The sequence below is a fragment of the Neurospora hispaniola genome (genome assembly GCF_033458365.1).
Source record: "Neurospora hispaniola strain FGSC 10403 chromosome Unknown B0T23scaffold_3, whole genome shotgun sequence".
Classification (NCBI taxonomy): Eukaryota; Fungi; Ascomycota; class Sordariomycetes; order Sordariales; family Sordariaceae; genus Neurospora; species Neurospora hispaniola.
In genome coordinates, this window is record NW_026944408.1 from 2,706,627 (window position 1) to 2,732,317 (window position 25,691).

At 52.8% G+C, this 25,691-nt stretch overlaps 9 protein-coding genes across 9 annotated transcripts; 4 read left to right on the forward strand and 5 right to left on the reverse strand.

Moving 5' to 3' along the window:
• Positions 1 to 2,422: 2,422 nt before the first annotated feature.
• On the forward strand, positions 2,423 to 5,047 carry B0T23DRAFT_335882 (phosphoribosylglycinamide synthetase). Its single transcript, XM_062835798.1, has one exon. It carries the CDS (start codon positions 2,500 to 2,502, stop codon positions 4,867 to 4,869), a length of 2,370 nt encoding a protein of 789 aa, XP_062694211.1. The 5' UTR covers positions 2,423 to 2,499; the 3' UTR covers positions 4,870 to 5,047.
• Positions 5,027 to 6,769, reverse strand: B0T23DRAFT_117695 (chromatin associated protein KTI12). Its single transcript, XM_062831981.1, has 2 exons — positions 6,495 to 6,769; positions 5,027 to 6,420 (listed from the first exon to the last, which is right to left on the reverse strand). The coding sequence occupies exons 1-2, from the start codon at positions 6,498 to 6,500 to the stop codon at positions 5,185 to 5,187; spliced, it is 1,242 nt and encodes a 413-aa protein (XP_062694212.1). The 5' UTR covers positions 6,501 to 6,769; the 3' UTR covers positions 5,027 to 5,184.
• Positions 6,770 to 9,480: 2,711 nt separating this feature from the next.
• B0T23DRAFT_117785 (uncharacterized protein) lies at positions 9,481 to 12,224 on the forward strand. Its single transcript, XM_062831982.1, has 2 exons — positions 9,481 to 9,775; positions 10,031 to 12,224. Exons 1-2 carry the CDS (start codon positions 9,716 to 9,718, stop codon positions 12,035 to 12,037), a joined length of 2,067 nt encoding a protein of 688 aa, XP_062694213.1. The 5' UTR covers positions 9,481 to 9,715; the 3' UTR covers positions 12,038 to 12,224.
• A 262-nt stretch (positions 12,225 to 12,486) lies between these two features.
• On the reverse strand, positions 12,487 to 14,674 carry B0T23DRAFT_377473 (peptidyl-prolyl cis-trans isomerase-like 2). The gene has a single exon (XM_062837032.1). It carries the CDS (start codon positions 14,582 to 14,584, stop codon positions 12,785 to 12,787), a length of 1,800 nt encoding a protein of 599 aa, XP_062694214.1. The 5' UTR covers positions 14,585 to 14,674; the 3' UTR covers positions 12,487 to 12,784.
• A 595-nt stretch (positions 14,675 to 15,269) lies between these two features.
• B0T23DRAFT_117805 (lung seven transmembrane receptor-domain-containing protein) lies at positions 15,270 to 17,437 on the forward strand. The gene is made up of 3 exons (XM_062831984.1): positions 15,270 to 15,502; positions 15,582 to 16,218; positions 16,281 to 17,437. Exons 1-3 carry the CDS (start codon positions 15,428 to 15,430, stop codon positions 17,231 to 17,233), a joined length of 1,665 nt encoding a protein of 554 aa, XP_062694215.1. The 5' UTR covers positions 15,270 to 15,427; the 3' UTR covers positions 17,234 to 17,437.
• B0T23DRAFT_117809 (putative S-adenosyl-L-methionine-dependent methyltransferase-domain-containing protein) lies at positions 17,438 to 19,706 on the reverse strand. The gene is made up of 4 exons (XM_062831985.1): positions 19,319 to 19,706; positions 18,982 to 19,260; positions 18,710 to 18,914; positions 17,438 to 18,627 (listed from the first exon to the last, which is right to left on the reverse strand). Exons 1-4 carry the CDS (start codon positions 19,544 to 19,546, stop codon positions 17,642 to 17,644), a joined length of 1,698 nt encoding a protein of 565 aa, XP_062694216.1. The 5' UTR covers positions 19,547 to 19,706; the 3' UTR covers positions 17,438 to 17,641.
• Positions 19,707 to 20,112: 406 nt separating this feature from the next.
• Positions 20,113 to 21,528, forward strand: B0T23DRAFT_419454 (uncharacterized protein). The gene is made up of 2 exons (XM_062839704.1): positions 20,113 to 20,448; positions 20,507 to 21,528. Exons 1-2 carry the CDS (start codon positions 20,269 to 20,271, stop codon positions 21,476 to 21,478), a joined length of 1,152 nt encoding a protein of 383 aa, XP_062694217.1. The 5' UTR covers positions 20,113 to 20,268; the 3' UTR covers positions 21,479 to 21,528.
• Positions 21,529 to 21,882: 354 nt separating this feature from the next.
• B0T23DRAFT_427749 (uncharacterized protein) lies at positions 21,883 to 23,448 on the reverse strand (the record flags this gene model as incomplete). The annotated part of the gene is made up of 5 exons (XM_062840088.1): positions 21,883 to 22,269; positions 22,367 to 22,600; positions 22,710 to 22,816; positions 22,897 to 23,106; positions 23,238 to 23,448. The coding sequence occupies 5 exons, from the start codon at positions 23,446 to 23,448 to the stop codon at positions 21,883 to 21,885; spliced, it is 1,149 nt and encodes a 382-aa protein (XP_062694218.1).
• A 481-nt stretch (positions 23,449 to 23,929) lies between these two features.
• Positions 23,930 to 25,598, reverse strand: B0T23DRAFT_377477 (zeta toxin-domain-containing protein). The gene has a single exon (XM_062837033.1). It carries the CDS (start codon positions 25,162 to 25,164, stop codon positions 24,109 to 24,111), a length of 1,056 nt encoding a protein of 351 aa, XP_062694219.1. The 5' UTR covers positions 25,165 to 25,598; the 3' UTR covers positions 23,930 to 24,108.
• Positions 25,599 to 25,691: the final 93 nt, after the last annotated feature.

Below are 25,691 nucleotides of genomic sequence, written 5' to 3' on the forward strand. Positions count from 1 at the left end.
ACACTCATGATGAGCTATGTAGTGTTGACCGAGCCATGATGATCGATACAAAGCAGGAGCATATGGTACCATCATCGAGTGAACTTCATCTGGTTTCCTGGGCATAAGTAGGCGCGGATGGAATGACAAGTCATCCGGTTGGTTTGTATCCCGGACTCCAGGTGAAAGGCTGACTGGCTGGCTGTTGATGAAAGGCTGCAAATGGAATTTGATGATCAGGTGAAAAAGAAGATGGACGGGAAGCAGGGCATCAGCCATTTTACTTGGCAATTTGGCAGACACTGCGGCTCGTCCCACTTTTATGCGCCGTTTCAAGCGGGGCCGTTGCCCAGAGGTCGGGTTAAACTGGAAGATCAGGCACTATCCACGAGATATTTCACTAACAATCAAACCAAAAGCACTGACCTGTAACAGCGGCCCGGTACCTGTCCCCGCCATCTGCCGTCAACCAACCCTATCGCGCTTTGCTTTTTCCAGCTCGCAAGCAGAAGTATTGCAGCCCGTGATTTGCTGTTGGTCCGCCACAACGGAACGAAATCGACGTAAAGGAGGACGCCCACTGATATTCGCTCCGTTGAATCGTACTGTAGTGTACCTTGCCCGGTATCGAACGGCTTTGTGAATTTCCCCTCGCCTGATGTTGGAAGCGAATGCAACCTAGATCGATTGGCAGGTGATGCAGGCTGCTCAGGCATCATATGAAGTCACTGTCAAGCTGGCGGATGAGCTCCCGTATACACCGACATCCCTCTCCAGTCCAGTTTTCGTGACTTTATGTCCTGTTCAGGAAGTCTCCGCCATGTTGCACTTGCATCGAGATCTCGCAGAGACATTCAGCATGAAGTCCTCCAAGTTTGTTATGGTAGTTGTCCAACTGTCTCCAGTGATCACCTTTTCTGTAGATCATGACTCGTTTGTGCTGAAAGCTGACTGCTACCGAAGAACCTACTGGTAAACGGCGGATGCCAGCGACCAGATTCTGGTGTTTCCAACCTCTGAACTCGACCCCAGAAGATTTCCCAGTATCGTAAACCACGAACATCCAAGGAGGTACTTCATAAGTTTGCCCTGCACCAACCTCACGGCAAGTATGGATTTGAGCATGTGGGCGCCCGTCGCCTTGTTCTCTCATCGAGGTTGCCTCATTGTCGGAAGGACGCATTGGACGACAAAGCTGTGTTACGCTTGAGGTTTCTTCTTTTCAACTTGTTCCAACAGAATAAGCTCCTTTTGTCTCACACAGTCAGCCACGCTTCTCGAACCCGAAAGCCCGGACCCGAAGGTTTCACGATGCTCTGGATCCGCTATGCGTAAGATGCTGGGATCCGAACTGGTATGTTCAGCAATGTCGGACTCGACATATGCGGTTTGCAAACTGGGCATTCTACAGAAGTAGAAGTGAAATGCTCTCGTCCACCACGCGCAAGCTATGCTCTCACGAAAATAGCCATAGGAACATATATCTCTACCTATAACCCGGCCACAAGGCCTTGAATATCATAACAGCCTGCCACTTGGGGTTTTCCTCAGCTGAGGTCCGAGTTCAGAACACAAGGACATAAGGTCAGGAAAGAGTCGACACATAGCTCTGCAAATATCCAAGATATGGTCTTTGTGGCCTGGTATCATTGTGATAGGTAGCACAGCACAGGCTGGGGTTACCATGCGACGGTATAATATGGCACCACTCCAGGTCTCCGCTTGTTAATACATCCTGTACTACCTCATCACCCCAACTACTAGCTCTGGCTAATATGCTATGGCAGGGAGAAGCAGCACCAACGATTTGCCCCCAAAGCCTCCTTTTTTACCTCCCAAATATAAAAGGAGAAGAAGAATAAGAAGAAGAACACGAAGATGGGGGAAACCAGGGCGTAAAAAGGGAAACTCGCGTTGGATGCCAGCTATTTGCTCTCGGAGACGGTTAGCAGATTCTTCAGATTCTACCTAGTGGGACAGCTTACATACTTGGCCTACTGCGACCCATTGGGTAAGCTCAAGAGCAGCGCAATGTTCTATACGATCTCCTGTTGATAAATAGCACCCCCGTCACCATAATCTGATGAGAATTAGTGTCCATGACTATACTACGTAGATGCAGGTCAACAGCAGAAGTGAATAGTTGAAGGATGGAAGGAAGATAGCGTCCTAACATCGCATGCGACTGAAAGCCTCTTAGCACTACACGGTCCGATCCCCAGCAGCCGCTAAGCTGTTATCAGCTAGCGACCAGCGTAAAAGGCCCCAAGCACACTTTCCTTTTTCGGAGCGATCTGGCAATGACTCCAAAGGTGACGCGGGATTGGCCAATTCGTGTGACTCTTCATTCGCTTAACCAGTGCGATTGCGGGGGAGGGGCTCCGACGGCTAAGTTGAAATTTTTGGTCGCCAACCATCCATCTCTCTTTCCCTCCTGCCGCTGATGGAAATGGAGGTCAAGAGGATTTGGTGTCGCCGAATTCTCATCGACCCAGACCCCTAACAACAACACAAACCACAATGTCGTCACTACGCATTCTCCTCATCGGCAGCGGCGGCCGCGAGCACGCCCTGGCTTGGAAGCTCAGCCAGTCGCCCAGCGTTGAGTCAATCATTGCGGTCCCCGGCAACGGTGGCACTGCCGGCCTCCCCAAGGTCACCAACAACAACACCGTCTCTGAGAACGACTTTGCTGGCCTTGTCGATCTCGCCAAGAAGGAGCGCATCAACCTCGTCGTCCCTGGCCCCGAGCAGCCGCTTGTCGATGGCGTCGAGAACGTTTTCCGCGAGGTCGGTATCCCCGTCTTCGGGCCTTCCAAGGATGCCGCGCGCATGGAGGGCAGCAAGACCTTCTCCAAGGACTTCATGAAGAAGCACAACATTCCCACCGCCGCCTACGAGAACTTCTCCGACTTTGAAAAGGCCAGCGAATACCTCAAGAAGGTGGGCCACAACGTTGTCATCAAGGCCACCGGTTTGGCTGCTGGCAAGGGTGTCATCATCCCCGAGTCCCAGGAGGAAGCCCAGCAGGCTCTCAAAGACATTATGTTGGATAGGCAGTTCGGCAATGCCGGCGATGAGGTTGTTATCGAGGAGTTCCTCACCGGTGACGAGCTCAGCATCCTCTCCTTCTGCGACGGTACTACCATCAAGTCTCTGCCTGCTGCCCAGGATCACAAGCGCATTGGTGAGGGCGATACTGGCCTGAACACGGGCGGTATGGGATGCTATGCGCCCACCAAGATTGCCACCCCTGCTCTGCTTGCGCAGGTCGAGCGCGAGATCCTCCAGCCGACCGTTGACGGCATGCGCAAGGACGGCTTCCCCTTCAAGGGCTGCCTCTTCACCGGCTTGATGATTACCCCCAACGGCCCCAAGGTGCTCGAGTACAACGTCCGCTTCGGCGACCCCGAGACCCAGACCGTCCTTCCTCTGCTCAAGTCCGACCTCGCTGAGATTATGGTGGCCTGCTCAGGCCCCATTCCCCTCCTCAAGTATGTGCCCGTCGAGGTCGAGCAGAAGTTCAGCGCCACCGTGGTCGTTGCTGCCCCCGGGTACCCCAACTCCTACCCCAAGAACATTCCCATGCAGGTATTTACACCTCCTGCTGGTACCAACATCTTCCACGCAGGAACCAAGCTATCTGGCGATTCCCTCGTTTCTTCCGGTGGTCGTGTTATTGCCGCCGAGGCTGTTGGCGAGACCCTGCGCGCCGCTGTCGACAAGGCTTACGAGGGCGTCAAGCTCATTAACTTTGACGGCATGTACTATCGCAAGGACATTGCTCACCGTGCTTTCCGCGACGAAAAGTCTTCGTCCGACAAGCTTACATATGCCCAATCAGGTGTAAGCATTGACGCTGGTAACGAGCTTGTTGACCGCATCAAGGCTGCTGTCGCCACTACTCGCCGCCCCGGTGCTGATGCTATCATCGGTGGATTCGGTGGTGAGGTCGATCTTTCTCAAGCCGGATACCCTTCGGCCCCCATCATTGTTGGCGCTATCGATGGCGTTGGCACCAAACTCATTATCGCCCAGAAGATGAACAAGCATGACACTGTTGGTATCGACCTGGTTGCTATGAACGTCAACGACTTGGTTGTTCAGGGTGCTGAACCGTTCATGTTCCTCGACTACTACGGTTGCAGCAGGCTCGACGTCTCGGTTGCCGCCGCTTTCGTCGAAGGTGTCGCTCAGGGGTGCAAGGACGCCGGCTGTGCGCTGGTCGGTGGAGAGACGGCTGAGATGCCTGATCTCTACACCGGCGATGACTATGATGCGGCTGGTGCTGCTATCGGTGTCATGAAGCCGACTCAGCGTCTTCCGAGGAAGGAGGCCATGGCCGAGGGCGATGTGCTCATCGCTCTTGCCTCTTCTGGTGTCCACTCGAACGGCTTCTCCCTTGTCCGCAAGGTTGTCGACAAGTGCGGCTTGTCCTACACTGACAAGGCACCCTGGGACAGCTCTGCCACCGTTGGTGAGAGCCTTCTCACCCCCACGCGCATCTACGTTAAGCCTCTGCTCAAGGTCCTCGCTCAGACCGGCGAGGCAGTCAAGGGTATGGCGCATATTACCGGCGGTGGTTTGACTGAGAACGTCCCTCGCATGCTCCCCAAGCACCTGGCCGCCGAGATCGACGTCGCTACCTGGGAACACCCTCCTGTGTTCAAGTGGCTCAGAGAGTCTGTGGTCCCTACCGAGATGGCGAGAACGTTCAACAACGGTGTTGGTATGGTTTTGGCTGTCGCTCCTGAGGCTGCGGATGCCGTGGTCAAGGGCTTGGAGGCTGAGGGCGAGAAGGTCTACACCATTGGAAAGCTGGTCAACAGAGAGGGTGGCGAGAAGGGCGAGTGGTGTGTGTTGAAGAACTTGGAGAGCTGGGCTGCTTAAATTCGGAAAAGGCGTAGATACCTGGTCACATAAGGATGGAGGGAAAATGGGTTTACAAAAAGGGTTCACGGTTGAGGTGTTGCGGGTTGGAACGGGTTAATGAACCGGATTCAGGATGTCTAGATGACAGGATTCAACTCTCTGAATACAGGGTAGCATGTCAATGCCAATGGTTTTTTGTTTGATTTGATCTTGGGTATCCATGGAGCGCTGAATAGTGCTATGTGTTGTGAGAACAAGGTGAGTGCACCTTAATGGATATGAACCCGTAGCATCCTCCGTCTCTAACCATATGGTACCTACACCCAGCCCTTCTCACATCTCCTTTTCAAAGGCATCATTCAAATACCCAACGAAGCTCTCCCTTAACCTCCCCGCCGCCAACGTCCCCACCGCCTCCAGCCCAATGCCACCTCTATTCAGCGCCACAAACGCCCTCCTATACCTCTGCAACTGCGGCAATCCCACCTTCTTTCCCGGCAACTCCACCTCCAACATCTCCTCCCCCTCTTCCTTAGTTCCACTCCTCGACAACCTCACTGTCCCACCTTCTCCCACCTCAGCTTGCTGCTCCAAAATCCTCTTGACGATATCCTGCGTCTCTTTTTCGAGGACATACAGATAATCGCCGCCGGGATCCTTATCGCGCTGCACCGTCGACTTGTTGGCTCGGATCAGCTTTTGTGGCTTGTTGACGATGACTTCATCCCAGATCTGATCAAATGTTGCTTTGGTATCGGTGGGCGTGTCATCCCAGGTAATGATGAAAAGCGGGGAGTCCCAGCGGGACATGGGGTTGGGCTCCTCGTAGCGGAAGACGAGGTTTTCCCAGTTGGAGCGGGGCGTGTAGGGCTCTTGAGAATCGGTGGGGCTGAGGGTTACGTCTTCAAAGTCCGGGCCGGTGGATTCCTCTTCAAATTGCTTTTGTTGCCAATTTTGGTGGGATTGTTGGTAAGTTTCGGGGTAGAGGTCGCCGGATTTTGGTGCTGCTCCTGCTGCTGCTGCTGCTGCTGTTGTTGTTGTTGTTGTTGTTGTGGTTGAGGTTGAGGTTGTTGTAGGCTCGTCCTTGGTCGTCCCGTTGCCTGCCTTCTGCTCCTCCTCCTGTTGCTCCTGCTGCTCCGACCTCCGTATCCTGGCCTCATTAACCCCCCTCGCCCTCGCCACCGGACACCCAATCTGTACAAGACCAAACGGCGTCTGTAAGTTCTTGGCTTCGCAGTAGAGCTGGTACCGCCATCCCTTGATGTAGTTCAACGTGTCGAGAATGACAATGTCCCTGGGAGACAACACGCGCTTGACGGCGCCGTAGAGCGCGGCGCGCGCATCCTTTTCGGAGGCATTGGCGGAGCGGACGTGCGCTGGTGTGTGCGCTGGGTCGAGGTCGTAGACGGACCGCGAGATGGACAGGCTTTGGTCGGAGATCAGGTGCAGGCGGAATTTGGGTGTCGAGGAAGAGGAGGACTCAGCAGCGATGCGCTCGGTGAGGTAGTCGTAGAGTTGCGCGGCGCGCGTAGATTTGCCTGAGGTGGGTAGGCCGGTTATGAGGATGAGCTGGAGGACGGGGGGATGGGATGGTTAGCGACGCGACGAAGAGCAGAAGAGGAATGAGCTGGTAGTGAACTTACCGGCATGTTGATAGACTAATCATGGGACTCGCGGTGATTGGATGAGTGACGTCTATAAACCTTCGGTACGTCGTGGAATAGTCGAAATGGTAATCGTCTTTGTGAAAAAGATGTTCGAAGATCCGTCATCGCGGGGTACCTATGGGTTTGCGATTTCTCGATAGCAACTTTCGAGTCTGCCCCACCGAGCTGCTATCATACCTAGGTAGAGGTAGGACCTAGTGTAGTGCCATGTCTTGGCATATTTGGACTGCCAAAATCCCTGGGATAGCTTTACTGTGGAGTGTATCAAATTTGTCTCTCTTGCTCCATGGTTCACCAAGATTATTTTAAAATATTGGAAAGCCCAGCGAATTAGCTGATTGAGAAAATGAATCAATCCTAACAGACCAGTTGAAAGCACCCAGTCACTACGCTGGCCCCCTCTTCCGTGTCCGGTCCGGACCCCGGACGAAACGGCGGAGATATGGGGCCGGTTTTGTGGAGAACACCCGATCTTAACGTCGAAAGTTGCATGAGCAGGTTCTCATAATACAAAAACCCGATTACGAAAATGTTTGTAGTTGGTAAGATGGGGAACGGGTAGCGAGTCTAAGCTCAATGCATATAATTTGCGGAGATGGATGGCAAGGAGATATCACACGGCAAGATCTGAGAGGCCGCTGCACTCTGCCTCAACCGATGCGGCGAGTTGCTCAGTTACATTCGGACGAGCTGAACTACACCACGGCTGATCTACATACTCGCTTATCTTGCCGATCACGTCATATATTCTGTGGTGTCAAATGTGAAGTTTGTGCAGTAACATCTCGATCATCAAGTCAACTTTGTGTTGGTGTAAATTTAAATTTTCAGTGGTTTGGAACTTGAGAAGCACCGTGACAAAATTAAGGGGACTTGGACAGAACATATTGAATGATAGGTCACAAGATAATGCTCATAAAGCAAAGCCTCGGTGAACTTTTTAAGATCACCAACATCAACCAAGCAGGTTGAAGGACCATCATAGTCCTTATCAATTACCGAGATGACTGATCTGTAGCGTCATACTGTGATTATCGAAACCGTCCACACCAGGGTAGATTGAGAGGGCGGATCAAAGGAACTGAATGAATTGTCAAGACTATCAAGTGGATCCTATTTTGACACTATCAGTCCTCTGTTGGTATGTTTATAGCGGACCGCGGACACGAAAAGAGATAGAATTGCAGCTACGGATTTACCTTCACACCATCTCCACTGAGTCTTTGGTACCCTGCCCATCAAAGGGTAAGGTAACACTGCATGGGTGGGTGTACAATCCCAAAAGTTGCCTGCAGGCCAAGCCTTCCAGATGGGCGCTCCAGGGGCTTTTGTATGACCGTAAGAACACCTAGGTAAGGCTTTTTGAGCCACTAATAACAATGATTGGTCAGAACAAGCGAAAGATTGTCCGGAATGAGAATGAATGGAAGCCTTACGCTCCAAAGGCGCATTGATATCACCTTGTGGGTATGGCTGATGGAAACACATAGGCCCCTTGTGGCTTCATTCCTCAGTGAACCACAAATCCAGCAATATGGGCAATGAATATGGTCGTCTGATGACGGTGTGTCTATTTCTCGGTTAGCCTCGGTGCTGCTTGAAGCTTGAGCACCCCGCTGTAGTCATGCTTCATGGTATTGTGAATGATTGCTAAATGTTTCTAAGGCTTGCCATGATGGTGTTGTGTAACAGCTGGCGTTCTGGAAGGGTCTGGGCTCATTATTCGTTTTTGGGGCAATGGGAGGAGAGCTCCCATATCTCATATTGACTCGTGGAACGCACTACTGGTGCCCTAATGGGCTGGACAAGGGTTCAGAGACGGGAGGTAAGGCATATTCAACCTGAAATGGTCCAAGATATGCAATGACGGGACGGTTCCAGGTAAATTTAGCTCGATCTTGCAGATGACAGAGATGTAGAGTGTTGGTGAAACCATGCCGGAAAGGTTCCGCACATCAGTAACATTACCAAGTCAAAGTCGACGAGGGGCGATGCTCAGCCCTTTGAGATGCCCGAAATCCATAATTGTGAAGGGAACTGGTTCGAGGAGAGATCCGGCTTTCCGTTGCGGGGGATCAGTCAACTGTAGATGCCCCTGATCCCGTCCCGTAGTCTACCTATGCCAAGACCATCAAGCGGGTCCTTGTGGCTCAAGTGGGTCAATATTGCTCTCGCACAGGTAGCCCAAATAGGAAAGGGTAGTCGAGACACAGCCAATGAAGTGTCTTTGGCTTTCGACAACATCACTGCAGCTTCAACTTCACTCCCCCAACTTCACCAACCTCACACTCACCAATCGAGCAGCCATGCTATCATCTCTCGCCACGACTCTCACGGCGGATTGGTTTGGCCCTGACCGAAGATATCAGCGTAAAATGATACCGTACCAGTCCGGCATGTCATGAGTCCAGTACGGAACTCACTCATCGCCTACGGGGGCGTTCGCGGATGAGACTTGTAGCCATGTCTTGCTCTCTTTTCGACTTTATCAACCTGCCATCATCCTGACCTTCCATGTTCCTGCCAAGTCTTCGGTGAGGCTGTGCGTATTGTTACTGAGCAGGCAAGGCAAACCAGCCCAGCGATTGTCTTTTCACGTCTTCCACGCCCCTAGAGCACCACTCACAGACAGCCGTCACCCTCGTCCCTGTCACCTCCCATCTGAGCATCGCCATAGCCATAGCCCTACGCACAACCGATCGGACGGACATGCTTAGGCTCGGCATGGCTCATCATACCGGCACCATCACGAAACCTATGTAAAAGGTCGCCAGTCTTCAGACAAGACTTCTCATTGAACATATCGTTCTTCGAGACCTCCTTCAAAGCTCGCTTTGACTTATCAAGTAAAGTTCGGCCTGCCCGTTGACCGGATCCCTTCTTGCATCGGCAGGTCCGTCTTGTACCACCTTATTCGACAAGCAGCGAACCAGGACGAGTGGCTCGACATAGCGACCTTCCTCTTTGATACAGACCACATCCAATCTTCAGTACGCCTGCTCGAACGCCTACTGCTTTCGACCAACTGTACAGGACATCGTACCTTACCAGATTCGGACACAACCGTGGCGTCGAGCTGCCTCTGGCTACTGCAACCATTTCCGCCCTACGCCAGCTGAACACCAAGGCCCAGGCCTATTCGTCACTTTATTGATCAAACCCACTGAACTCGGTGCGGCCCTTCGATAGTTGTGAACATGGTGTTCTGCGGGAAGCCAAGCAAAGGGTGCTCTGTGTGCCGGAAACGTAAGATTCGGGTAAGTCACCACATCTGGTAACTCCTTCACACCATGTCCTTTATCCATATTCCCGGGTCAGAACCATATATACCCAAGAGGGACCTCCGCCCCCACTCCTCCCAGCGGATGAGCAGCCAGATATTTGGAGGCGGCGCTCTAAGACATGCCCCGCAACTCTCTCATCCCATATTATTCGTCATGCCTGCCCTCTAGCTTGCATTGATTTCATAGGCAATGCGCATGTACAGAATATATTGGTTGACATGCATCTAGTGCGATCAGAGAGTACCGGGCTGTGGCCAGTGTCAGAAGCGAAAAGAGGAGTGCCCTGGGTACAGAAACCTTGTCGATCTAATGTTCCGAGATGAGAGTGATCATGTTCGGAACAAGGCCGAGGAAAAAGCTCGAAGACGGCGTCGTCTCTCTGCTAAGACGCCCAGTTCTCCCAGTGATCCGAGATGCTCAATAACACCAGAACGCCGACAAACATCACCATCGTTACTCGTCCCAAGTCCCCAGAGGCCCACGAGCTCGACACCTGAAGCTGCTTGGTCGGACGATGACGACAGTATACCGATGTCGCCCGATTCGGGAAGCTGGCCAGTTACCCCGCCAGTTGCCCTCTTGTATGACCTTCCCCCAAGTTGTCGACAGCAAGGCATTGCCTATTTCTTCTCACGATATGTGTCTGTCGAAGAGACGACATGTCACCACAACTTCAGTTTCGTCTTTGACATATGGAAGCCCACATCGGTGGCCCACGACCGGCATGTTGACGGCGTCCTTGCTAGTATGACTGCCGTGGGACTGGTTGGTCTCGCAGGCGTCACCCGCTCGCCAGATATGATGGAAGCCGCTTGGAAATCTTACGGGACCGCTCTTCGATTAACAAATCACGCTCTGCAAACACCTATCGAAGCTGTCAAAGACACTACGATGCTCTCGGTGCTTATTCTTGGCCTTTTTGAGCTGATAGCCGAGCATCCATCCCACATGCGGACTGTTGAAGCTTTCCAAGAACACGTTAACGGCGCAGTAGCTCTTGCAAAACTTCGAGGACCTGCGCAGTTTGAAACGAAAGGAGGGGTCAAAATGTTCTCGATGCTTTGCCAACGGGTTGTGTTGAGCTGTTTGCAGTCGAGAGAGCCCATGCCAATGCCGCAACCACTGATTGACTTATGGCATGCAATGCCTCAACCAATCCAACTGAAGGGCTTCGGATGCCTTACGCTCTCGGCGCTACCACTCATGCACAACTTCTTGCAAGTGCGTGCCGACATCCTGAATGGGGCCCTGGTAGACTCAGATAACATCCTAGCGCATCTTTTCAGCATTGATGAGCGATTCGAACAACTGTCGGCCCAATTCTCTCCAGATCTACCGTACAAAACCTTCCGACTGACGAGACACCATCCAGCGGTGCTGAATGGAGTCTGCAATGTCTACTCCACACTATGGGATACTACGCTGTGGAACAGTCTCCGTATGCTCAGGATGGTTTTGTTGGAGACGATCATCTGTGAGATCCAACAGCTTTCACGGAGACTCTGCCTAAAGCCAACATCCGGCCCTTATGCAGACCAGTTCCAAGGCGCAAAGCGCAAGTTGAAGGAAATCCTGGAGGCGATATGCGGCAGTGTGCCCCAATTGCTTGGGCTCGTGGATTCTGCAGACGGCAGTGTCGACAATCCATGTTCAACGCCAATATCGAGTGTCGAAGTCCGCGAAACCCCCAGCCCACCAACATCCCCATCAACCCGATCATCCGATTCCGGCGGCAGCAGCCAGAGTCCCATGGACCCGGCTAGGGCTCAATGCGCGAGCCTCACTATCCTTCACCCGGTAACACCCGCTTCAACGGACGCAGAAGAAGAGGCTAGCCGCTTTGTGCTTTTAGTATCAGCGACGAGCCCGGTGGTCTGGCCGTTGTACATGGTCGGGATGTCATCGGTATGTAACGGGCAGGTGAAGAGCTACGTTGTGGGCAGACTACGCACACTTTATATGGAGACGGGTGTCAAGCAAGCAGATGCCGTGGCCAACCTGCTTGAAGAACATGAGATCGCCGATGGGGAGGAGGATAGAAATGAGAATAGGGCAGAAGAACATGCGCAATGGTTGCCAGGACTGGGAATAGGACGGGATTGCATGAGTACGGGTGGAATGGAGGAAACACCGCTGTATTTGAGGGTGGTGCAGCAACAACATGAGCTGTTCCATCTTGGTGGGCCGGTAATGATGGAGGATGGGAAAGGAATGATTGATCCCCAGCTGATGTGACATTTGGAGATTGCAAACTTGGATGCAAAGGTACAATGCGGATTGAAGAAATTAGATAGCAATCCAACACTGGTTTGGTTGTTAGCTCGAGACCTCGAGTCAAATTCATAAGGCGTTTTGACTTCACATTATTCCGTTGCCTTCCATGATCAAAGCGTCATCTTAGCTTGAATATGCTATTCCGAAACTTTATATGCTCGGATTGAATCCTTGCAATACGCTTCTGAACCGTACCTAGCCGTTGATCTGATTTTTATGAGGTTTGGAATGTTTCAGAATAGGATTTTGTCCAGTATATCAGGAATACTTACTTAGCTAACAAACAAACCAGAATTGCCTGGATTGGCTGGACACTCGGTCAAAGGAATAGGTCGAATTGTCCAAGACTATACCGCACCGTTGCTACAGGTCAAGACGACAAGGAAAGCAACATCAACATACCCAAAGACCACTAAACGAAGGTACAAATTTAACAGCAAAGATACCAACGACATGGAAGAGTATGGAAGGACTATGAATGGCCTGATGAGAGTATCGGTTTACTAGGTAGTGCGCAATTCTCCTCAGCGGTATATATTCGTTGCAATGTTTTTGTCCTTATCAACGCCTAATGTAAACAAGCCGAAACCAAGCAATTTATGCCATGTCCACTGAGTACCAACGTGCCCAACCAAACTCCAAGAGTTGCTATAATGTGCACAAAACAAACTGACATCGATATCAACCCAAACTACTTCAAGAAAAAAATCACCATCCGTCGAAATTCCCAAACCCTCCCATCTTGGCCTTTTTCCTCACCGGTTCTTCCCACGTATCAACCTCTTCCTCTTCTGCTTTCCTTGTCGTCGTCGTCGTTGTCGTTGTCGTCGTAGCAGCTTTCTTCACAGCCCCCACATCCAGATACTTGCCCACTTTGGGTCCTCCTCCCCCTTCTCCCATTCCTTGTCCCTCCATTGTCCCATCAGCCCTTATCCTCTTCCCCGTCCACGTTGTCCGATCATCCTCTGTGCCTCCCTGTCTCGCCACCTCCCGTTTCCTTTCCTCCTCCCCTTCCTTCTCTTTCTTCTCCTTCATCCACTCCGCAAAAGGATCAATGAGGATAATCATATCCTTGATCACAATTTTGTTCAACGGTCGATCCGATCCATCGGTAGCCACATTCTCCATGGCCGTCAGCGTCGTGTCTTGCCCCTCAATCACTTTGGCGAAGATGGTGTGTTTCCTGTCCAGGTGGGAGGCGGGGCGGTAAGTGATGAAGAACTGGGACGAGTTTGTGTTTTTGCCCTTGTTGGCCATGGATACGATTCCGCGGGCGGAATGCGTGTTGGGCCCTTCGAATTCATCCTCGAAATTCTTGCCCCAGATGGAACTACCGCCCCGGCCGGTGCCGGAGGGGTCGCCGCCTTGGATCATAAAGTTGCGGATAGAGCGGTGGAAGGCGACGTCGCGGTAGTAGCCCTTTTCAGAGAGGCGGAGGAAGTTCCAGACGGCTTTGGGGGCGAATTCGGGGAGGAGTTCGAGGGTGAGCGGGCCCAGGTTGGTTTCCATGCGGACGTAGCCTTTGTTCTTGATGCGGTGGGAGGGTTTGAGGAGGTATTGCTCGTCGGATAAGAGGGCGAGGGAGCCGGAGGTGGAGGGGGTCAGACCGGTCGAGGTGAAGGATGCGGCGGTTAGGCCGGTTGTGTAGGTCGCTGCGTTGGCGGGGCGTTTGCGCTCTTGGATTAGGGATTGGCCGCGGGCGATGGCTGTTTTGTTATTGTTGGTGGCGGAGTTGGTGGAAGTGGTGGTAAGGGCTTGGGTGAGACGGTTGACGTCGGCGCCGCCGGCTTGTCGGGCTGCGCGGGCGCGCTCGACGGCTTCCTTGGCGCGGAGCACCTTTTCGCCTACGCGGCCGAGGGCTTCGATGTTGACGCTGCCGCCCTTGCGCTCGTCTTCCTGTTCTTTGGTGAGAATGGCGTCCTGGCCGTCTTGGAGGTACTTGAACTGGCTGAGATCGCGGCTGGCGGAGACGTTCTGGGGGTCTTGGAGGGTGATGATGTCCCTGCGGCCGAACTCTTCATCGTCGACTAGGTCGCGCCACATCTTGGGCTTGATGTTCATGCGCTCGACAGTTTCCCAGGCAAAGACGTTCGCGTAGGAGCCATGGCGAATGGCGACAATGTGGGTGTTGTCGGTGAAGACCTTGAAGGTGACGGGATCGATCAGGTCGCCCTTGTTCTCGTCCGAGTCGGTGGTGTCGCCATTGCGGGCAAAGTTGAGCTTGATCAGATCCTTGGCCGAGAGCGGTTCGCCGGTGACGGGATTCGTCTTGTGTTTTTCGAGCCATGAGCCAATGACTTCGACGTCGAAGATGGTGCCGTCGGGGGTGCAGACGGGGTTCTTGAAGGGTTGGAGACTGGCGGCGCAGAAGTTGAAGGGAAGTTTCTTGAAGCTGGCACCGCGCCGCTGGGCACGCGCACCGGCATTGGCACCGGTACTGGCGCCGTACGCGTCCGAGGACGACCACTCGGAGTGGGTGATGTATAGTTTATCTGTTCCTTTGCCCATCTTGTCGAGCCGGCGGGTTGGTGATGGTGGTGTTTTGCGACAAAGTCTAGAACTTGGAGAGATCCCGGTCCCTTTGGTTACCAAGTGGTGTGGTTCCTTAGCTTTCAACGGCCGGAAGGTCCCACAGGCCCCAGGCCTTATCTTATCCGCCTGCAGGACATCCATGACATGGAGGTGAGCTTCGTCAGCCGCCCCCACAACCCGCACTGTACCCGGAAGCTGGAACAGTCCCCCAGAACATTGGCCATTGAGGTGCCCGTTTTGGGCCGGTTTTAGAAGCAGCAGGGGACTCGGCCAGTGTGAGCGCTACTGTGCTCATATTAATTGCAACTGAAGCTGTGAGGCTGTGCTGGATGCGCAACAGCACAGGAACCTGGAAGTGCCAGGGAGTTCCTGACACAAGCACACTACTGTAGTACCGTCTACACCTAGTTTGGAGGGGACACGGCGGCCAAATGGCTCCAGCATCTTGGTTTTGATCGACCTCCAAGCTCCACGACCACTGTTTCAACTCAACTTTTGCCATCTTCCTTTCCCATCCGCCTCCCTCGCGCCTCGATTCCCTTCTCCCTCACATGCTTTTCTGCACCTTTCGAGTTTCAACCATCGACACCTCATTCGTCCCACGAGCTATCGAAGCCGCAAACGTAACCGAGAATAGCGAACCCCATGTTTCGTGACCAAACCCCGTCCTCTCCTTGACCCATTTCTTCTTCCGGAGACACCAGGAAGAGCAGCAACCTTGGGGGCACTGCTAAACGAACCAACGATTTGTACAAACCGCCACAGTACCCCCTACCCTATACGACGGCTGAGAACCGGCAATTCTCTTGAGCAGCTACGATGAGGAGCTGGGCGTATGCCTTCTTCCTCCTGGTGCTGTCCGTATGGACGGTACAGGCCCTGGAGGTGAAACTAGTAAGTAGCAGGCCACACGCACATCAATGGTCCTACACTAGACAAGTCAGAAATACTGACAAGTTCTCTTCAATGGCAGGACGAATCCGAAGAGAACCGGCAACGATGTGCAGGCATGTACAGCAAACAGACATGGGATGGCCCGGTCAATCCCTTCATCAGTGTCAAGTTCACAGACTTCGGCTCCGACGCTGGCGACGACCCCATTGTCAGTCTCCTTATCTTTGAGTGGCAGGACTCGGATCTCGTCGGTGTGCTGCCCGAGGGCGCCGACCGTAGGATTGGCATCTGCGAGCCCCAGTATGTTGATGCCGGCTACTGCAACACCACCAACGTGGGCGAGTACATCCTTGCACCCAACGCCACTGCGCTGTCCAAGAACATAGTTTTCACCGACGCCATTCATCTCAAGAAGTCAGCTCCAGTCAAGTACCAGATTAAGAACACCGGTTACTATTGCGTGCTCACGGACAAGTACACGGCCGATAGGTATGAGGCCCTTGTCGAGTTCCGGAACGCCTATGGAGAGCTCCCCGCTACGCAGATTCCCAAGTTGCCTTTCTATGGCGGCATTACCATCTTGTACGCCTTGGTGTTGGCGTTCTGGGGCTTCCTCTACTTCCAGCACCGGTCGGATATCTTGGCTGTGCAGAACTACATTACAGCTATCCTCATCTTCCTCGTCATTGAAATGCTGATGACATGGGGCTTTTATGGTACGTTTTGCTTGTAGTTGGTCCTCCTCTTCGAATGATTGCTAACCACTGTCCATTTCCAGACTTCCTCAACCGCCACGGCTCGAACGTCGGCTCCCGTGTGCTCCTCATCGTGGTGGCCGTCCTCAACGCTGCGCGCAACTCCTTCTCATTCTTCCTCCTCCTGATTGTCTGCATGGGCTACGGCGTCGTCAAGCACACCCTCGGCCGCACCATGATCTACGTCCGCTGGCTCGCTATTGCGCACTTCGTCTTCGGTATCGTTTACGCCATTACCGGTCTTCTTGTCAACCCAGACAGCGCTGGCCCCTTTGTTCTACTCATCATCCTTCCTCTGGCCGGTACCCTGACGGCCTTCTATGTGTGGACGCTTAACTCGCTTAGCTGGACACTCAAGGACCTCAAGGAGCGCAAGCAGCACGTTAAGGAGGGCATGTACAGGAAGCTGTGGTGGTGCATTCTCATCTCCATCCTGGTCATCTTTGGATTCTTCTTCTGGAACAGCTTCTCGTTTGCTCAGGCCAGCGACCCTGGATACGTCCCCTTCCACTGGAAGAGCAGATGGTTCATTCTCGATGGCTGGCCGAACCTTGTTTATTTTGCCGATGTCGCTTTCATTGCGTATGTGTGGCGGCCGACAGCGAACAACAAGCGGTTTGCCATGAGTGACGAGATTGCTCAGGACGATGACGGCATCATCGAATTTTCGAACTTGGATATTGGTGCGCCGGATGACAGTGATGACGAGGAGGCCCAGGTTGGCATGAAGGGAAAGAAGAACCAGAGTGCAAACGGGGGCTCGGGTTCGGGTGCTGGCACTAGTCAGCAGCAGTCACGAAATCTTGCTGGCCCAAGCAGCTCATCCCAGCAGCAACAGCAACAACCGAGGAGTCCTAACCCTCAACGTGACTCCATGGACGGAGAGACCATCTTTGCGGTCGGCGAGGATGGCGATAAATTCTCGTCTGACGAGGATAGTGACGAGGAGGGTAATCTAGTGAGAGCCAAGAAGTAGAGGGGCTATCTAATCACATCAAGTCCAAGTTGGGGAATTAGAATAACTATTACGAGTCTAATTGTATTGACGAGAAGCAGTCCAAGTGCACTATCGGTTTGTGACTGAGGCAACATGGCCGTGCATCATATGTTTTGTCGATCTGTTTTCACACTTGTTCTTGATGGCGTTTCCTAAGTGGCTGTATTATTATTTTTTCCACTTTTTCATTCTTTTCTTAGAACTTTGTCGTTTAGATCAAGAGCGGTACAATAAGTCTAGGCTGGGTGAGGCCGAATGGGCAAAAAGATAATGATAGCCTATTCCATTTCCTTGCGTATAACAGACATGAAAATCTTGCTCATACAGTACAAGCTGACCTGGCTGGGTTCAGGACACAGTTCAAAGACACAACATGCTAGGTAGGTTTTACATGACGACATCCCCTCCAAAACCAACTGGCCTCCTCCTCCCATCATTCTCAGGCACAATGGCCAAAGCCTTGTATATCCTCCCCATCCCATTCGGTCCCCGATCCACCAACCGATCCCAGCTCCTCCTCAAGTCCTTGACAAACTTGTCCTTCTCTTCTTCATCATTTCCTCCTTTCGACCGCTTCGCCAACTGCTCAACCCTCTCCCTCCCTCCCATCCCCTCCAACCACCAGGCCTGCTCAACGGGCCCATGCACCTCCACCCCTTCGCTCGCATTCGTCGCCGCCTCTGCAATCGCCGTGAAATCCACATCAGCACTCAAATCCGTCAACCCCGGCTCCGCAAACGGGCTGACGAGGTGATGTTTTCTGATCCCGCGCAGCGAGTTGACGGGGACGCTGCCGTCGCCGGGACCGTAGTCGAGTATCAGCGCCGCGCCGCGGGGCGAGGGTTTGGGATGGGCAGGAGATCCGCCGATGCGGGTGGCGAAGTCGGAGGCAAACAGGAAAGCGTCGGGACAGATTTCGATGAGGGCGCCGGCTTGGGTGGTGCCGTCGGGGAGGACGGCGAGGGGCTTTTGTGAGGAGGAGGAAGAAGAAGAAGAAGAAGGAGAAGAAGAAGATTTGATGGCGCGGTAGCGGGGGGAGAGGTCGGGGAGGTGCAGGGAGTGACGCGTGGGAGAAGGGGATACGGTCAGTTGGAAGTCGGGGGGAGGGGTGAGGTGCGGGTTATGAGAGGCCGGGGTGCGGAGGGTGGTGTGTGTTGAAAAGGGGGGAGTGGGAGAGACGAGGAGTTCTCGCCATTCGAGGATTGGACCTGTGGTGCTGCTTGTCCTGGGCTGTTTGGGGCCGGAAGTGGTGATGGTTGCTATGGAGGACGGGGGGGCTGGTTCTGTGGGCGGGACTTGGACTAGTTGGAAGGCGTGGATGGGGAGGGCGTCGAAGAATTCGTGGGCCATTATGAAGGGGGTTTTCTCGGGGTCTGTGGAGGAGGGCATGGTGTCAGTTGGGGGCTCGACAGAAAGGGGAGATTGGTGGGAAGTGTGAAAGGAGACACGACATACCGTAGGGGATGGACTTGATGGTCTCTGTCCAGACGATGGGAATGTCTCCGTACTTGCAATGACTATGATAGCCAACCTTCGACTCGCTCATGGCGGCGTCCTCGCCGCATAAAAGGTTCTTCTGGGCCATTCTGAGCTGGGGACTGGCTTCGACCATGTAAACAGCATCGATGCTCTTAGCCATCTCTGGAAAGTTTTGTATGGTCTGATGTTGCATGATTAGCCCGGCCTTTATTGCGTGAGAATATGATGAGAAAGGACACAACACTTACCCGAAGCATATCATCCATCAAGGTACCACGACCCGGGCCGACCTCGATCAGTTCGACTCCTTTACTCGGGCGACCTTGGGCCAGCCATTCGGTGACATACCAAAGCCCACAGAGCTCACCGAAGACTTGGGAGATCTCGGGCGAAGTGACGAAGTCGCCTTTGACGCCAAACTGGTCACGGTTTTGCTCGGATTTCTCAATGGCGCCGGTGTAGTAACCGCCAATGTCGCCAGTCAGGCACATGCGCATGAAACTGGCCAATGGCACTGGGCCGGTCGCCTGTACTTGATGTCAGAACATTTCCTTGCAAGTTTTTCTGAGGATTTTGTGAACATACTGTAATGGCCTCAGCCAGCTGCTTTGCGAGAGGAGTTGACCATTTTCTCTCATCTTCGTCGTCGCTCAAACGGCGAGTAGTTACTGATAGGTTGCGAGTGTTGTAGTTGGCCAAAGAGGGGGGAGCCCTGTTCCTGAAAGATGGGGTTCTGGGGAACTGTGGTGGTCTCGATAAGATGGTGGCCCGCGGAATGCTCCGCAGCGCACGAGTCACGGCCAACCGGGTCATGGTGGTGGCCGAATTGGTGGGCAGTTGAGCAGTAATTGAGCTCGATTGTTTAGTTGCCTATGAACAAAGAAGGAGGACGAGGAAGGCTAAAATATTCAAGCTCTCGGTTCAGCGGGTGTTTTCATGCCCTTTCCCCGGCCTCGGTCTGTGATACACCACCAACCTTCCTCCCCTCGAGAGCTCTGGGGGAATTTAACCCACTCAGTAAGAACCGACCCTAACCCTCTCTTTGTGTAAGTCGGTGGATCCCTATAAGATTTCCATCGGCCGCGGATATTTCTGTTTCACATGACTGACTGTTCTATGGGTTCAAGAGTGGCATATGGCATGATAAGAATATAAAGCCTGTCCATAATGCCCCAGGCCATGTGATAGTCGTTGCCGTTCTGGTAGCACAGTTCATGTCGTGAAAGGGACGAGGTCACATCTCGGAAGTGCTATCCAGAGGAAGGGGTTAGGGTTATGGGAGCTAGTCGGGCTTTTGGCTCTGCAGCACTACGGGTACCTAGTGTTGCACTAATGGAAGGCCCCTGTCGGCCCACACAAGCTCGCGCCTCACAGTGCGGCCGGGCTCCAAGTCCAACAGGACATTTGTCCATCAATGTCCCCCAACTTGCGCTTGAAACATCGTCATCAACAACTTGAACCTTGTGATCGCATTCAGAACAGCTGCGAGTACCGCAACACAAAACCAACAATTCCATATCACCACCACACAGACAATGGTTCGATATATTCCCGGGTTAACAACAACGGGCGTTACACCGGTTGCGCGCCCAGCAGATCCTCTGACGGATCTGACCCGACTTCTCAACCGCCTCCAACAAACCATCCTGCGCGCTGACGCCGAGCGCGAAGCCAGGCTACGGGCAAGCGAGTATGAAAGAGAGAAGGCGCAAGCAGTATGAAGCCATTCGGGACGTACGCTCCATGCCCCACATGCTAACAGAACAACCGCAGAATATCAACTATGCCCGATCACTCCTCACCAAGCTAGAGCAGGAGGCATTAGGGGTCAAAATCCATGTCCGGAAGAACGAGATCCAAAGCGATTTGATTCGGAAGCGAGAAATTATTGAACAGCTTACGGAGCGCCTGAGTGACTTGGCCGAGATCGCCGCAGCAGAAGAGGCCAGCAGGCATGGAGGGGAGGGCGATAATGGGGAAGATACGTCCGACAGCGAAGATATTCTTGCCGACATAATAGCAACGCCAAGCGAGAGCCTCGATTCCAACAAATCACCCGGTGTGCCTGTACTTGGGGAGGAGGAGGAAGAGCACGGATGGGGCGACGACCAGGACCAGGTAGCAGAGGCAGCACCAAACGCAGAAGAAAAGGAGCAGCAGCCACAAGACCAGGAATTGAACGAGAAGCAAGGGACGGAGGGACCGATGGAAGAGACAAAGACTCAACAGCCCGAACTCCTTTCAGAAAAGCAACCCTATTCCGAGACAACCACCACACAAATAATTCGCCCTCGCCGGCAGCCCAACAATGACAACAATGACACAGCCAACGAAAAGCCAATAGCACAAACAACATCCTCCTCCCTCCTCCCGCACTCCACGACAACAACCTCTTCATCGCAACCCGGAACGATCTCCGCCACCGCCGAAGCCATCCTCGACACCCAGCGGGCCGAGCAAGACGCTCTCTCCGAGTCCATCCTCAAACTCGCCACCGAGCTGAAGGCCTCCTCGCAGGCCTTTTCGTCGTATCTGGAGGAGGATAAAGAAACGCTGGAGAGGGCGGGCGAAGGCATGAATAAGACGGAGCAGGGCATGACCAGGGTCACGGGCAAGATGAGCACGTTGCAGAGGATGACGGAGGGAGAAGGGTGGTGGGGAAGGATGATGTTGTATGCGTATGTTTATGGGTTGATGGTCGTGCTGTTGTTGGTGGTTTTTGTGTTGCCCAAGTTGAGGTTTTGAGGGGGGTTGATGGGTGGTGTGAACTTTGGGGGGGTCACTGAAGCGCTGGAGAGAGAGGGGCAGGTTGGTGGTGTTGGGGAAATAATAATTCAACGCTATGATTAATGGACTAAACTTGGCAGGGTATGATACACCTGAACTGAAGTCGGGATATAATCGCCCATGTCTCCCTTACTACCCCTTTGCTAATGGGTATTGTTCTATGAAAGACTGTGTGCAAGCAAAAGTTGAACCCCCGACAATACGCGCCTCCCATAACGCCCCTTGTAATTATCCGTCTGTGTTTTCTTATTCATCGGCACTTTGGTTCTCGCTTCTCTGGACTGGATATATCTCAAATCATGTTTCTCCTGCGCAAGACTTCCCTTCACATGCCTTCCCTTTTCTTGTCGCGATGAATATGGTTAGAAAACCTGTGTCTCACTGTCCACCACTGGCATTATGGTGACTGTTGCATTTTCTCCAGTGGAGACTGCTCTTTGTGTGGGCAGCATATTTTCTGTTGTTTCCTCTGAAGTCTCCTGCCTGTCATGCTGGGGCGTATGAGGAGACTCAGTGTACTGAGACTCATCAAGATACGGGCTTTGGTCGTTCTGATGCGTTTGACCTTGACTCCCTTCCTGTGATGAAGTGGTAGGTTCTTCTCCATGGGTAACTCCAGAGTTGAGTTTCAGGGCAGGCTGAGCAATCGTCATAGACTGCGAGCAGGTGTTGTCTTCTGCCTCGTGAGGCGCAGTTGGCTCCTTGGGAATGTATTCTTGTGGAACCCAGCCAACTGGTTTACCACCCGTCTATGAAAAGAGCGAGGTTAGGTCAGTACCACTTTCCCTACTGGCCTTACTATCACTCGGTATTGTTGGCGAAATGGTGGAAAAGATGTGCACTCACCGGCGGCTGATAAGAAAAGAACTTCACTCCCAAACTTCCCACGCCCCTGACCAGTCTCTCGTCCCAAGGATATCCGACTTTGATCTCAAAAAAGCGTTTGAAGGATTCGTACTCCCGCTGAAAATTACCCGGGGTTTCGGTAAGGCGGTGGAGCTTCGGCATGGTGTCCTTCTTGCTTTTGTAGTACCTGACGCCCACGTGGTAAAGATGAGGGAGGGCGTTGGATTCGTACAGCTGCTTGGTGTTAGTTGTTTGATGAAGCTTGAAGGGACAAGGTTGGTTGTGTATGAGTCGTTCGAGATGTTGTCAGACGGAAAAGGATTCCCCTAAAGAGAAAGCTCACCTTGACCACGTATCTCTCACCAGTGACGCCCATTTCCTCATCATCCCTTGCTAGAGTAATGTTGTATTCAAAGAAGTCGGTCGGGTCGAAATAGACGCGGTAGAGGTCTGATTAAACAAAAGAATATCAGTCAACAGTGTTGTATCAAAGATATGTTTGGAATGCAAAATCCCAGGGCCAAACTTACTCTGATTCACAGCCCTATCCTCCTCCTCTACACCCTTTGCAATCTTCTTCTCCAGCCTAGCCTTATCCTTCAAGGCCTTGAGCGTGGCCACATGAGAGAACTCGTCCTCGCGCAGCCGTTTTGTTTTATGGATCGAATCCTCAAGCCAGTCCAAGGAGACGAGATAACATTTTTTGTCCTTTTTGTACGCGCGTGCCAGTGCTTCTTTGACTGTTTCGGATCGTATATGTCAGTACCATGTTCTGATCTTACACTGCCATACCAAAAATATTTGCTCGTCACATATGTATGTCATCAGTCTCGCTATGGCATGGTAGCAGGAGAATAACCAGAAAACTCACCTCTAGGACCCTTCTTGTCAAATTCTTCCTTTGTGCTGACAAGATGGGTCACGTCTTCGCTCATCCGCCAGCTGAACGTGCCGGCTCGGAGATTCACCCATCTGGAGATGTTCGTGTCTGTCCATTGGCCGTGGAAGGTGCCGGAGAGGGCTATGTTGAGCCCTTTGAAGATCGGCCTGGGTCGTCCGGTGCCGGCTTTGCCTCTGGGCATTCTGGAGAAGCGGGCGAAGAGTTGATATACCAAGCACGGATTCTTGATTTGTGTGAGAAAGATGTTGGAAGATGTAATGATGATAATGATGGAGATGCTGGCAGTAATAGTGAGGCGTGGTGTTTAGGTGAGCCAGTGAAGGATTCGATACCTGGTGATGAATTGGGAAGTGAGCGTAATACAGGGCAGCGTTAGTTTGATCAAGATGAATCCGCAAGGGTAGAAGAAGGATCCTGAAGATGAAACTGAGAAAACTGGAAGCTTTATGGTAGAATGGTGGAGAGAAGGAGAGTTATCTGAGTCCACGAGAGTCTTATACGTGATATTTTGAGAGACAAGGAGATGGTGTACAACAGGATCCAGCAAAGTTCAGATGAAAACAACCTCGGGAGAGTATTCGCAGAGTTCAGACGACAAAGGTTGGAGCGACGAGATCTCTGTATACCCAATGGAGTGACATAGTTGGAGAGAAGTCTACGGAAGGGCGATGTCCGAAAATGTCACACATACAGATCTTACCTCCTAGTACCATGTCAGGGTATTTGCGTACTAGAACTCATGAGTTCTTCCTGTGAATGGCTTCCAGCGTTCAGTTAGGGTGGAAGTACTGTAACGTAGTGATACTTAGCGATAAATGTGCCCTTAGTGTGAATATCACCATCACCCCAAAACACTCCCAGCAAACTTATCCGCATCAAAGGGCTCCAAAGGCGGAAATGGCCCAATAAACCCAGCTCCAATACCACCCATCAACGTCTGAATATCCTCAATCTCTAGATGCACCTTTGGATCCCCCAGCTTCCTCAAAATTTCAACATCCTCCTCCACAATCCTCCTTTCCTCCACCGACAGCGTCCTGACCCTCTCAATCTCCAACGCCTTCAACGCTCCCCCAGCAGGCTCCCTTACCCACCTCCTCGTCCTCTCCCCTATTCTTTCTTCTTCTACTCTTTCCCGATCCCCTTCCACTCTAACCCTCTCATTCCAAAACGCCACCCCCTCCCCCCTCCTGACGACCACTACCCCATCCACTGCGTCGCTCTCATCCACAAACCTCGCCGCCTCCACCAACCCCTGATAACTCTCATCATGCACCCTCTTCGGCGTCAGTCTCACAGGTAGTCCCCTCGATCCAGCCTCCGGTAGCCTTTTCCAATACCGGACCAAACATCCCAATCTGCTCACCCCCTCGGGCACCGCCAAGATGGCCACTTTCACTGTATACCCGGCCTTTGCAAAAATCTCAACAAGCTTGCAAAAGTCATCTGGATGCCTGCATGCAGATTCCACCAAGACATCAATGCCGGCCTCAGCGGCGTGCTGGCATGCCATCTGCAGCCAGAGGCGGGCGTCCAGCCCTGCCAGAACGGAGGCTTGGGCCGGGGGGAACTGGGCGAGGCAAGGGGCGTAGTGAGGGTGGTAGGTCTTGTAGGTGTCGGCTATGAAGTGGGCCGGGGAACGGTGGGAGGGGTGGCAGGCGGTCATGGCGCGGCGGAGGAGGGGCGCTAGGCGGGTCTTGCCGGCGCCGGTTTGGCCGACTATGAGGATGGCGAGGGGCCGGCGACGGGTGGTGGTGGTGTCTTTGGTTGTAGATGTGGTTGGGGAAGGGGGGCTGCTGGGTAGATGGGGTTGTAGTTCGGCGGGGAGGATTTGGGTGGTAAAGATCTCGAGGCGGGCGGAGGGAGTAAGGGTCCAGGAGGCGGGGAAGGTTGTCATGGTTGTTGTTTTGAAGCCAAGTATGAGGGGGGTTGATACGGGGATAAGATTGTTGGAACTGACAATATGGGGAGTTATGTATTACAATGGAATATTTGAGTCTTCGATGTGGTTCACGATGTGTCAATCAATTGCAGCGACACGGCTCAAGAGTGTTAGCATGTAGATAACAAATCAATATGAGAGTCGAAGTTCACGGACGAGACCGGAAGATCGGACGACGTTCGTCTCTACACCACGACATTGCCGCGATGGAACGTTGAGGCTCAACTTTTGGCAATTGAGGAATGAGGAGTAAGCAGCCAAACGGAGGAATGTCTCACTTTCGGCAACTCATTCCGACCTCACCTCACGTTCTCCCCCACGACAAGACGGGCGTGGGGGTTGAAATCTAGATGGTCGTCATTCGGAAAACAGGGGGTCGCAAAATTGTTGATGTTCTGCAAAAGGAAGTTTCCTGATCGCCATGATGCCTTTTCCTGACATCGAAGTTTACCTACGTTAGATATCTTGGCAGCGAGACCCCT

Excerpts from the sequence above, each read along its gene's own strand:
- B0T23DRAFT_377477 (XM_062837033.1), bottom strand. The coding sequence starts at position 25,164 with ATGACAACCTTCCCCGCCTCCTGGACCCTTACTCCCTCCGCCCGCCTC.
- B0T23DRAFT_117805 (XM_062831984.1), top strand. The coding sequence starts at position 15,428 with ATGAGGAGCTGGGCGTATGCCTTCTTCCTCCTGGTGCTGTCCGTATGG. Across the intron at positions 15,503-15,581 it reads AGGCCCTGGAGGTGAAACTA|GACGAATCCGAAGAGAACCG; the intron begins GTAAGTAGCAGG and ends CTTCAATGGCAG. Across the intron at positions 16,219-16,280 it reads GATGACATGGGGCTTTTATG|ACTTCCTCAACCGCCACGGC; the intron begins GTACGTTTTGCT and ends GTCCATTTCCAG.
- B0T23DRAFT_117809 (XM_062831985.1), bottom strand. The coding sequence starts at position 19,546 with ATGACCCGGTTGGCCGTGACTCGTGCGCTGCGGAGCATTCCGCGGGCC. Across the intron at positions 19,261-19,318 it reads AGCTGGCTGAGGCCATTACA|GCGACCGGCCCAGTGCCATT; the intron begins GTATGTTCACAA and ends CATCAAGTACAG. Across the intron at positions 18,915-18,981 it reads TGATGGATGATATGCTTCGG|ACCATACAAAACTTTCCAGA; the intron begins GTAAGTGTTGTG and ends ATGCAACATCAG.
- B0T23DRAFT_419454 (XM_062839704.1), top strand. The coding sequence starts at position 20,269 with ATGGTTCGATATATTCCCGGGTTAACAACAACGGGCGTTACACCGGTT. Across the intron at positions 20,449-20,506 it reads AAAGAGAGAAGGCGCAAGCA|AATATCAACTATGCCCGATC; the intron begins GTATGAAGCCAT and ends GAACAACCGCAG.
- B0T23DRAFT_335882 (XM_062835798.1), top strand. The coding sequence starts at position 2,500 with ATGTCGTCACTACGCATTCTCCTCATCGGCAGCGGCGGCCGCGAGCAC.
- B0T23DRAFT_117785 (XM_062831982.1), top strand. The coding sequence starts at position 9,716 with ATGGTGTTCTGCGGGAAGCCAAGCAAAGGGTGCTCTGTGTGCCGGAAA. Across the intron at positions 9,776-10,030 it reads GCCGGAAACGTAAGATTCGG|TGCGATCAGAGAGTACCGGG; the intron begins GTAAGTCACCAC and ends ACATGCATCTAG.
- B0T23DRAFT_377473 (XM_062837032.1), bottom strand. The coding sequence starts at position 14,584 with ATGGGCAAAGGAACAGATAAACTATACATCACCCACTCCGAGTGGTCG.